The 13,191-nt window shown below is 33.8% G+C and overlaps 1 protein-coding gene across 1 annotated transcript; it reads right to left on the bottom strand.

Moving 5' to 3' along the window:
* Positions 1-9,017: 9,017 nt before the first annotated feature.
* On the bottom strand, positions 9,018-11,742 carry LOC120626802 (ras-related protein Rap1). The gene has a single exon (XM_039894553.1). It carries the CDS (start codon positions 11,596-11,598, stop codon positions 11,041-11,043), a length of 558 nt encoding a protein of 185 aa, XP_039750487.1. The 5' UTR covers positions 11,599-11,742; the 3' UTR covers positions 9,018-11,040.
* Between the last annotated feature and the right edge of the window lie 1,449 nt (positions 11,743-13,191).

Here is a 13,191-nt window from a genome sequence, read left to right as displayed (position 1 = left end):
AATTGTTTTTTTTTATTTGTATTCGAATCTTGAATGTTTGTAAGTAGGTAAAAAATATACATTTCACTTTCAATGTATTCTAGACTTGCAATTGTATGTAAGTAGATGTTTAAACTCCCACGTCTATTTTCTAATTTAAATTATAGTGATTATTATTATAAAACGCTGATATACAAAATCCTAGATCAAATATCGAGGGTCTGAAATAAAAAATACTATCTACTTATATTATGTAACTAGCTGTTGCCCGCGACTTCGTCTGCGTTAGATTTTGTTTTTTGATGTGGCATTCAATTTAGTTGTAGTTCTAAAAAAAATAAGAGTGTTCAGTATCGCTAAGCCTCAAATGAGGGGTTTGCTGCTGTCCGCTGAGGAGTTCTGTCCTCTATCTCCAACCACATTCATCAGATCTACACAGTTTGGACAAAATTAAACACATATTATAACCTCTATAGTACGAAAATAATTATTTAAATCGGTTTTAATTTGTCCCCTCTCCCAAAGGAACCGAGATGTCGGGATAAAAAGTATCCTATATTACTTCTAACACTTCCAAGAATATGTGTACAAAGTTTAATGATCGGTTAAGCAGTTTTTGCGTGAAAGCGTAACAAACAAACTTACATTGACATTTATAATACTAGTAGGGATTAGTAGGGATTTACCTAGTAGTTATGCTGTAATCCGTCTTAAAGTGACCGTTAAAATAAGTTCTTACCCACAAACTGGGTACCCTAAATCTATTTTCTTTAATTAGCTAATGAGAATCCAACGTTTCTCCAATATGTTTTTATCGGCCGAAAAAACAATAAAAGTGACGGCATATTAAGCCTTATTTTAACAAACGATACGTATTTAAAGTTACAAACAATGATTAATTTTGTAAAATACTGCATATCCAGAGAGTGAATTAATTAAGTATGTATTTATTAATCGGAACACAAAAAGTGAAAAATGTTATAGCTTGAGTTCCGTTAGTAAAAAAACCGTGATCTATGGTATTTTTATATCAATGTTATGGTAAAAGTTAAACTGGTTTTGAAGTGACGCTCCCATAGTGAACTCGATCTTTCCACGAGACCTTGGCATCACGTTATGGGATGCGACTATAGATGCGTTTTATTAACGTTATTCTACACTTGGTTTGTAATATTATAATTAGAACAAGGGCTGCCAACTGTAGGTGCTTACCTACTTCTTTTATTACAAGCGTATGAATGTAAAATGTATGAATGTTTTATACCTACTGATCCCTGGTGTAAATATTTGTAAAATCCTAACGAACTGCCAGTATGAACTTTTGATTAAGGTCCTAAAATAATAATTGATGTACCAAACAAATGGGCCACCTGTATGGGGCAGGCTGATTCTGTATCTCAGTTGACATTAATTTTAGAGACCTATTTGAAAGGCCACTGTTGAAAGTTGCCATCAAATAACCGGCTAAATCCATATTATGCATTCGGAAAGCTAAATTTTACACTGAGTTCTTTTCAACTTGGTGGGCTGATACTATTACGTAATAAATAAATAAATATACTACGACGTCGCCATCTAGCTCCAAAGTAGCTTGTGTTATGGGTACTAAGATTGCTGTTGAATATTTTTATGAATATAATACACATAAATACTTATAACATACAGATAAACACCCAGACACTAAAAACAATCATGTTCATCACACAAACATTTTCCAGTTGTGATACCAACATTTATAAAAATATGTAGTGGTCTCCACATTATCAAACTAGATGGCGCTACAAAAATCCTGCATCGCGCTAGCGAAGTGTTCACAAAAATTGACTACTCGGACCTCCCTATTGTTACGGTCAAGCGTATATAAGTAATTTAAAAAAAAAACAGGCATATAATATTTAACTATGATTTTGCAAAAGAGCGACCGCTGGAGTTCCTTGTTAGTTCTTCTTCTTTTCTATTAGAGCAGTTTTCCAAACCAGTGAATTCATTATCACGTGGCTGACCTGTTAAGTTAGCCAATGCTTTGATTTGGTTTAAAATCGAAATTATCGATTTTCCACTATAGTATTGCGATGACTTTTTAATTTCCAATGAGTTGTTAAGACTAAGGATGCTCCGATATTCGATAATCGTGTGTACATATAAAATAGACTGCAGTTCTACAGATTTGTCGAGTTGTCGAAAATTAGTAGCAAATTATAGATATATATACTATCACATGAGAGAGGAGTTTATTTTGCACACAGTATGTTGTAATTTAGTATGCGGTGGCGATGGTGTGAGGTTCTCAGATAAATTCCAAAAAATCCATATAAAAAGTATTTTCGTCTAAGGTTCGGAAGAGATCGCTTTAGCGATATAGCCTTTGCATACCTAAAGTAGTTTTTTTTATTTTTTTATGCGTTTTTCTTTGTATTTTGTTTTTGTGTGTGAAAGAATTTAATTTTAAGAATTAAATATTCTGAGGCTAAACAGGCAAGGGGACGTTGCAATCGTGTTTGCACACTGCACTTCATACATGCACAAAAGCACTGCCTACCCTAAAATTTATATATAACTCGTATAGGAGGAGAATTTTTGCAGTTTTATGCAATTTTCCTGCTGTATGCATACATGCGTACCCTGGTGTACTGGTGGTGAACCCAGTGCACGCCACTGGTACTTACCTACTAATTTATTTATTCCAGAAACAAAGCTTAATTAGTATACATATATAGAAAACAGAAATATATCTAGAATAGAATATATCTAAAACAGTTTATACCTAGATATTTTGATGTGTAGGTAAATAAAAAAAATGTTTTTAGTTTTTAGTGAAAAAGTAAAGTTGGCAGCCCTAATTAGATCACTTGGTTTATATGTCAGAGTCGCATGTCCAGAAGTGCGATCCCATTGGACTGTGTCAATTCTTGTGTTACTAGAATATCGACATACGCCCGCCGAGTCACACTGCCATTATCTTTTATCGTAACTACGCCGCGCCGTCTGATTGGGGCGTACTTAAAATAAGCGACCGTTAACAATAAGTGCATCTGCTTTTTTATTTATTATGTTTTGATTTCCTATTCAAATTATTTTGTAACCCATAATAATATTAAAATTATGATGAACTTGTATGTATATATGTGAGTGCATTAATCTCAGGAACTAGTATTTTTTTCACTTTAGATAGCCTAGTTACCTATTGAGGAAATATGTTATTTTTTTAATTTAACGACGAAAACACGTACACACTTAAATAAACTCCTTATTCGTTACAATAGTTTTAAAAAATTTTGATATTAAAATTGCCAATATTTATTATGCCAAATCGAAAGTTTTTTGGCGCAGAAAGACTTAGAGAGCTGGTCTCAGATATTGCCGTAAGGCTCGGGAAAAAGAGGTTTATTTTTAATTGGTAGCGTAAAGATGGCAACCCTAATATGATTCCTTAGTTTACATGTCATACTTAGTCGCCTGTCAATAAGCGCAATTCCATTGGACTGTCAATTCTTGGAATATCGATCACACTACCATTATCTATAATCTTAGCGGCCGGCGTTTTTATAGTATCGCTGAGGCGTACTATAACTAAACTAGGTACAATTAGTTAAAATTAACTTTAGAGCATCCGTCTATTTTCTTTCTGTAGTGTTAATTACCTAATAAAATGAGTTAGGTACTTAAGTAGTAAGTATCTAAGGAAATCATTCATTTTGAAGTTATACTTCTTTTGGCGCGTTAGGGAAAAATGGTGAGAGTAAATTTTTACGATGCGCGCGCACACCGTCATAAAAAAACCGACACCATTTTACACAAGTTAGCTTTAATTAGTCAACATTTTGGTTTTTCTAAAAAAGGTTTGACAGTTGACCTTCAATAATTCAAACAATACCTTTTTTCTATTGTTAGTGTCGTTTTTTTTTTTAACTTAGAATAAGGCGAAAGATAAAATTGTTGACAAAAAAATTCCCCATTTACGCCAAAGAAGTATAACTTCTAACGCATGTACACACACGTTTTTTTACTTATTGAGGGCTATGACTTGACATTATAAAACTTAGGCGAAACGGAATGTTAAATCGTAAATGTAAAAATAGTATGTCATTCATTCACTCTGTTTAAATCGCTTATTTAAGCGATACTTTATACATACTATTTTGATCCCCTATTTATCGTTGTGGTCGGAGATATGACTTATGTGAATGAATTAATGGATATATTGGTAGATACTTACTTTTCAACTTTCTCTTCCAAAAGCATGTATTCGGTACAAGTTTATTTTTATTTAATTAAGTTGACCCAGATACTGTCTTGTCCAAATTGTTCGATGGTGTTGTTTATCAATTAAATCGACTTCACCCCTACACCACTTTCATAGTAGCATCAACAGGATTCTATATGCTATTAGAGAGATGTCTGGCTGCCCAATAGTCAAACACAGGGCTCCATAGGTAGAAAAATGTGAGGCCATGACCTCGTGTTATTCTATCTGGATGATGGAAATTTTAGTTTTTTTCTAACAAACCTAACATAGATATTTAAAGAAAAAATTGTACCTACTAAAATTATAAACACTATCAGTCTTCTATGGACTCAATGTGGTCTGAAATAAATGAATATTTACTTAATGCATTCGCAGATTTATTTTATTTTGTAATACCATAGTTTTCTTTCCCTAAAAACCTTATTCGACTGAGAAAAATATTAAGAAAATAGTAAAATCGAACCAGTCGAGTAAAAGTGATATTCAGGTATGCCTATACAAACAAAACTTACTTAATTTTTATTGGAAATTTTTTGCCTAAGTTAGCAGCCCTAATTTTCGGTCTTAAAAATGAATGAATGAGACATCTAAAATTTTTGTTATGGTTAACGTCTGAATCGTTAAGCCCTATGGACTTTAAAAATAATATTATTTTTTTTTAATTTACATATAGGTACTTAGGTACCATCTGGTTGTAATTTTCTTAACATCCATAAGTAAGACGGAACAGGGAAAACCAGATGCACTTAGTTTAGTTTTCGTACACCTCAATCCATATTGTATGTTTTTACGTAGTTTTAGTTATAAATTGTACCTATGAGAGACACGTTTTATGAAACTTTTTCACACTATAATATCAATAAAATAGTAGTAGTAAATTTTTGTTTCATTTATTCCTACCCTTCTCGACTCGGTTTGTAACGACTTCTAAAACTGCAGTTTCCCACTGAGGTGGTAGTCACTACAAACAGCTATACTTGGCGTTTAAAAAGTGCTTTTTTTTTTTTTTTTTTTAAGTATATAGACAAGTGCTTGACTGCAATCACACCTGATGTTAAATGATGATGCAGCCTAAGATGAAGCGCGCTTGCCTAGAAGATGCCTATTCACTCTTGATTTGAAGGTACCCAGATTATAGGTATTAGGGAAGACGGAAGATGGGAGGGCATTCCAGGCCTTTGCGGTGCGGATCAGAAAGGAAGAAGCAAAACGCTTCGTACGTGTTGATAGTGCCTAAGTACTTGAAATAAATGAATTTTTAATTTAGATTCTTTTTTTTTAATTGTGATGATAATCAGCGCTGTAGTCTACTGATCCATAACATCAAAAGCAGCCATCGCATAGTTCAGCCAATTAAGTTAGACCTATCACATAAGTCGTGGGGGCATGCCCTAAGGGAATCAAAGCAAAAACCTTCGTTTATGGGTCCTTAAAAATTGTGGTAAGTAGGGGGGACCAATCTATAAATTTTGTTGTTTTCGGTTGAATAAACGATTATTTTCATTTAATTATGGGTCATGTAAAATAATTATAAATATAATTTTTAAATACCGTAGCACGGCTAGCATAGGTAGAGATAAAAATTATATCCCCTGACAAGGTATAACATTTACGTGTCCAACTGCCAAAGCACTACAACAGGCAATAGGAGAAGTTTACCCACGTTTATTTTAAGGTAGGTGCACACATATTATTTCAATATTATTTAAAAACGTCCGCGAGCGCGGAGAGTTGACATCTAAAACACCTAAACTAAAGTTTAGAAGATACAGGTAAATTATTAACTGTTTATTGCTACTCCACTATACTACTGAAGTGGAGTGGTTTTTGATGCTTCAATATAAGTCGTGTACGCGGTTTCTGTATGTTCTTAATTCTGTGCCTACATCTTACCCTTTGACGACGGAACCCTAAAAACGGTTGTTTCATTTAATTAAATTCCATTAAAATTCCCGAGTCAATTGTATGTAGCTAGTCGGCAGGGCTTCGTGCATGCGTCCTTCGTGACTCACTGCAATGTACTTTGAACGTTTATACTTTGTACCGCTCGCTGTAGACTACAGTAGCCTTGCCTTGTACAAAACTCGCTCGCAATCAACGAGTCGTTTTCGATTAGTAACGTATTTGAACATCGTAGCAAAATGGATCTTATTTACGTTGATTTGAAGGTCAAATTTGTCTACAATTCTTCAGCTAGGGATATAGAAGAACTTTGTAAAATAAAAATCGGAACTACATCATTTGCGACTCTAAAACAATTAACATAAGGTATATTTTACTTTGATGATACAGAGTTTAATACTGTAAAACAATTCCTAATATTAAGGACTCAGATTCAGTGGGAAAGTCTCGTCAAAATAAGATAAGCCAAGGGCCTTAAGTCAAATATTGCAATTGTAAATAAATTATTAAAACTTAATTTTTTTTTAAGTTAGGTATTTAATTGTGGAACATGTACTAAAGTTTAAAACTTCTTTAAAAACGACCGCAGCGAGGCATAGTGCCAAGATGTTGGCAGCACTGCCATTATTTACTTTCTTATGTAGGTTTTTTTTTAAATATATAGACAAGTGCTTGACTGCAATCACACCTGATGGTAAGTGATGATGCAGCCTAAGATGAAGCGCGCTTGCCTAGAAGATGCCTATGACGAAGATAATGGGGCTGGCTGAAAACCAGTGCTGCGCGTTTTAGTTTGCAGCTATACTGAGCCAGCTCCTTTGTCACACATTTATTTTTTAATTTTTATACTTTAACAATTATTTTATTTCACAAATGTAACATTTTACACAAATGTGTGACAATAAATACGATTTTTCTTTCTTTCTATTCACTCTTGATTTGAAGGTACCCAGAGTATAGGTATCGGGGAAGACGGAAGATGGGAGGGCATTCCAGGCCTTTTTGGTGCGGATCAGAAAGGAAGAAGCAAAACGCTTCGTACGTGTTGATGGTATTTCAACAACGTAACGGTGAAGATTCTTTCGGTACCTCGCAGTACGATGGTAGAAAGGAGATGGTTTGACCAAATCCAATAGCTCCTGAGCACTCTCCGAAATGTATTTCGATTGGTGACGGCGAACGGAATACAGATCTCTCTACCCATCCTCTTCCCATGTGCTGTGATCACCGAACCTGCCCAGCGTGGGCAAACCCTTCCATTGGATATTGATGTTTAGGTACATTTTGTATAGATCGGGCAGCAATAAGATTTTCGGACCCCAGGGCGCGTACTGCGCACCCTCCTAGCTTAAATTTAAAGTAGAAAAATTCGGTTTTTTTTTTTTTTTTTAAATTTTATTCATCTACAAGTTTTCTCTTGACTGCAATTTCACCTGGTGGGAAGTTATGATGCAGTCTAAGATGGAGCCGGGCTAACCTGTTCGGGCCTGGCAGATATATTAAAGCTATAACTCAATCGGGTACCGAAGCCTCAAATCAGGCCAGAGAAAAATCAGAAGTGATACATTTCCAAATTGCCACGAATCGAACCTGGACCTTTCACTTATCAAACCACAATTCTCCTAACTGCGGTAAAGTAAACATGAGTAGGTTTACACCATTTTTTGTTACTTGTCTTGTGATGTAAAAAATCTCAATTACTTTTTAGTGTAAATTATGTTTAAAAAAGGAAAAAAAAAACAAATGTGTCATTTATTTTAACACATATTATATAAACACTAATAATAAATTAATTGAAAGATATTGTTTTTATTTAAGTATGTTTTATTATTTTATAATACTATTTACACATACTTGACACTAGAAAGTAATGAAAATATAGATTTAATTATGATCAAGTAACAAAAAAAATATTTTTAGGAATAAATGCATGAAACCTCAAATATTGTCCTATTTAATTTTTAAACTTTGATTAGACCAGAGAGTAATAATACCTAAAAAAATACAATGTTCAGCATTGAAAGAACATTGGTCAAGTTGCTATTATATCATTTCAAGAAATAAAGAATTAGAGATTCCTATATTCCCAATATTGTAAAAATGAATTTACAATTAAAAATCTAATAAAATGGAAGACAGATATTTATTTTTCAATGTTATATTTTAATTCCTATTCAAATATAAAAACTTCAATATCTCATATTTCGAGATTAAATTCACTATCAATACACAATTATTATTTCAACATTTGAAAAATCATAAGTATAAAAAGAATTACCAATACTTAGCTTGTAGGTTTTGGTCGTAACTCATAACATTTTGTCTATTCAGGAAAGTAAAGTAAAAATTTATTTTTTTAAACATATTTGCTGTCAAAATAATATGATGCCATAAACAATATAAACGTAGCATGTTCCAAGCTATACTGCATCATCAATTTCCAGTGAGGCATTTAGTCAAGCACTAGTAATCACATTAATAAAATATGAAAAAAAAAAAAACTATGTTTATAACGACTAAGAGCTTCACAGGTAAAATAATGCCACTTGGGGTATTCAACTATATTTGATCAAAAACTCTAATTATTGTTAGATAAGCCCTCACCTTAATATCACATTGGTGAAATTTATCTACGTTTAAATGAGTTAACTCACATAATTGACATAAGTGCATGTCTAGTTACCAATATATAGACACACCACTTAACTAATAATGCAGTAGGTCACTTCTATACCATCTGTCAATAAGCACAAAATATAGCCAGAGTATTTTGGTGTAACTTGGGGCATATTTAACTCTTTAAATCTTTGTAACTATCTAAATTTGAATTCCATGCAAATTTTACTTCTGCTGTTGACTGTACCAAGCAAGCAAAGAATACACAACCAAAGTGTCAATATTTAAAATTGGTTTTATTGATAAATTTGCAAAAAAAAAAGAGAAATTAATTGTACATGTCGATTATTGATTGAAAAGATAAAAAATATACAAGTTCTTAATTTGCATGATATATATAAAAATATAATTCAACTCAGATCATATTGTTATTTACCAATATCCTTGTGCAGTTAATCTTACATAATATTATAAAACAGAAATGAAAAAATGGAGGAGAAACATCTAAACTGTAACAATATTTGAACACCTATTTATAATAATTATTACTTCAACAAAGTTTTTTTTTTATAGTATAGCAACACAGGCTGGTAATTCACATTCAATGAGCCAGTAATCATAAAACTTTATCCCATTTACAATAACGATAATTTTTTTACTTTTAGTAGTAGACTTCACATCAAAGAGTAGTCTGATTTGTGTCGACTGGCTGCCGCCCACTGGACACTATGTTGGTGGGGTGCACTCACCTAAGGCTCACTAGTATTTGTTCAAAAGTTATAAGAGTCCCATATGGTGTTGCATCATCAACTTTCCCTTCGATACATTTGCATTATATAACAAGACAATAATATATCTGAAAAAATTTAATGTATTCTTAATTATTAAACATTATACACTGGTTAAGGCCTGCTGGCACGTACTCCTGGGCTGCGCAGAGCCAGCAATAACTCACATCCTGCCCTCTCTGAAGTTTTATAACTCAAATCATTGAAATAAATGCTATTCATAACAAGTCCGCTTAGTTCAGACAGAAGAACAACAAATAAATGAGCACAATATAATATCACTCGCAGGAACATTCGCTATCAGACCCATATCAAATTTACTACAAAATATTGATACATTGCCCTCACAAACAATGTATCAACATTCTCATCTGTTTACACACACTATAATATATTCATCTTTTCAAAACTAATCAATATAACCACCTTTGTTATATCATTAACCAACTAAACTTTAACTAAAGCAAAATTGTGCAAAACTTTTAAAGCTTCAGACCCCACAAAGATTGGGACACGTCTTTCCTACATAGAATTAAACAAATAACTCGTTTAATTATTATCCTGTTCAATATAATTAAGGCACTACACTATAACCACTCAACACGTATTCAACTCATGAGTGAACCATTAAAAAGTTTGCTTTATATAGTGATGTGATAAAGGATATTTTTCTAAATTAGACTACTAATGCCTAATGTGTTTTAGATTACCTGCCCATCTAGCAGTCTGTATTTTTGTATCTTGTTGCCAATTTTATATGTGATTTAGACTCACAGTTAATACATTATAACAAACAAGACTCCTCTAGGTTGTAGTCTCATTTTGATAATTTTTGGCCTTTCATTGCAGTCTGCTTACTATGTATACCTGGATATAGAATACAGCTCTTACTGCTTTGAGGAGCTGACAGTGTTAAGAGTCAGAGTATTTAGTTGTTATAGTGTGTTACAACCCTAACTCATTGTCTGAACTAAGCGTGAATTCTAATAATACTATTACTATACAGGTGTTATCTTTGCAAAACCGGTTAATTCTAACAAAGTAAAAAATTGAGGAGCTCTAGTCAGGTAAATTTATACACTATTTATATTTTTATAGCCGTCTATGTAAAGTGAAATCACAAGTTGGATAGGACATCAAAGTTTGAAACTTCTGAACACAGCATCGTTCACACTATACAAAATGGAATCTTGAGGGAAAAACACACACAGAGTCGAGCGCATCCTCAAATAAAACACTAATAAATACACAGACCGAGGGTAGTAAACTACTTTATACACCGGTCAAGGGGGGCTGATGAGGTGAGATCTGTGATGCGTTCTCCACTCACCACTGGACCACATTAACTCAACAAATGCACGTTTGCAAAATGCTCAAGGTATTTAATAACCAACCACGCTCACCCAACCTAGTCAACTTTTGGAACCATCAAGAGCCAAATCCGGGTACGAGAAGTCTTTCAAATTATTAAATATTTAATACCTAGGTGCGGTGGTAACGCCGCGTCCCTTACAGCAGTTGACATATGGGCTTTTTGATCTTCCGTATCTTCTCCTCCTTGGGAGATTTTTTGTTGATTTGTCGCACTAGGTCGTAGAACACTTCGTTGACACTTATCTTCGCCTTCGCAGACGTCTCCATGAAGACGCAGTTGAAGTGGTTGGCAAGGTTTGCCCCTTGCTGTTTGCCCACAACGCGCTCCGCCTCCAGGTCACACTTGTTGCCCACCAGCACCATGGGCACGTCGTCCTTGTCCTTCACCCGCAGGATCTGCTCGCGGAGGTCCTGTAGGTCGTTGAACGTGGACTGCGCGGTGATCGAGTAAACCAGTACGAAGCCCTGGCCGTTTTTCATGTATAGGTCCCGCATTGCCGTAAACTGCTCCGTGCCCGCCGTGTCGAGGATCTCGAGCATGCATTGCTGTCCGTCCACTTCCACTTGTTTCCGGTAGCTGTCTTCGATGGTGGGGTCGTATTTCTCCACAAAGATGCCTTGTACAAATTGTACTGTCAGGGCGGATTTTCCCACGCCTCCGCTTCCTAGTACGACTATTTTGTATTCGCGCATTATTAACTATTTTGAATTATGTGATTTTATACACTGAAATTAAAGGTCACACTACTAAAAAGCACATTAACAATGGTAAGTTATTGCAAAAAAAAAAACCTTCAACAAGTCAAACCGCCATGACACAGGACGATGGGCGATGGCTCACTTTTATGGAGTTGCCATAAACTACCATTGATGATTTAAGTTGTGTTATATACATTGAATTTGTTAATAATTTTGAAATTTTCTACAATTCTCACATAAAGTCTTTAAAGTTTTGAGCCAAAAAATATAAAACACGAAGTATTTTTTTAATTAGGTATCTATTAAACTAAATGCTTAAATATTATGGTGTTTCATTTTAATTAATATGATAATTATATTTATAGATATATTTTTCATTAGAACTGTGTTCTATAATATAATTTCATTTATAATATAATTTAAACTTTAAACTAATAAGGTTTAAAAACCAATAGTTAACACTAGTTTATAAAATTTCTGCGCACGTGATATTAACCGAAAACTAGCAACATTATTCTATTGCCACAAAGTAGTTTCCACACTTTTGTTGAGATGGCGCTTGTTTAAAGGAAAACTGCGAAATATTTGAAATGAATCGCTTCTCACTTTACCTTAGATTATGATATTAGATGCAGTAACACACATTTCTGTATTTATTAAAGATTTACTTGGAACATGATGGACCACGATGAATACAGATGCTAACAGGTACTAATAATTAGCGCACCAAAATACCTACCACAGAAAATAAATGTAAGTAATTAATTAGCCTGGAACACAACCCGTTCTTTTGTAAATATTAACTTTCACCTTGACGCAAGCTTTCTTCGGGCCTGAGAGCACTTGATGCAGGCTGCATTCTCTACGTAAACTTCAGATTTCATTCAGCCCTCTGTAAAGAGAAATAGTAAAAGTAGGTACCTACCTACTTAACTAACTACTAAGGTAAATGTAAACATTGCCTTAAAAATCCCTATCCCTATCCCTAAACCTACTAATATTATAAATGTCAATGTAAGTTAGTTTTTTACGCTTTCACGCAAAACCTTAACCGATCCTCATGAAACTTTGTACACATATTCTTGGAAGTGTTAGAAGTAATATAGAATACTTTTTATCCCGACATTAAGCTCGGTTCCTTTGGGAGAGGGGATGAAAGTGCTTGACGATTTTACACCATAACTCCGACAAATGATAACCGATTTAAATAATTATTTTTGTACTATAGAGGTTATATGATGTGATTAATTTGGCCCAAACTGTGGTTGGAGATAGAGGGCAGACCTCCTCAGTTGACAGCTGCAAACCCCCCAGGCTTAGCGATACAGAAAACTTTTATTTTTTCAGAACTGCAACTAAATTTAATCTAGATTCTAGCGGTTTGAATTTGGAATCTCTTCTGTTTCTGAGTAGGTATATCATTAAAACCTCCGATTTATTTTCTTCCTAAATTAATATTTTCGGTTTTATCACGTTGTAATAAAAGAACGAACGGTTTTGTACTTATTATAAGTGTAAAGATACGATAATATTGGACCTTGTAACGAGTTAATTAAAATCATATTTGAATTCTCGATTGCTGTGCTC

Source organism: Pararge aegeria, chromosome 10, assembly GCF_905163445.1.
Source record: "Pararge aegeria chromosome 10, ilParAegt1.1, whole genome shotgun sequence".
In the NCBI taxonomy this organism is placed as follows: Eukaryota; Metazoa; Arthropoda; class Insecta; order Lepidoptera; family Nymphalidae; genus Pararge; species Pararge aegeria.
This window is presented reverse-complemented; position numbering and strand designations above follow the sequence as displayed.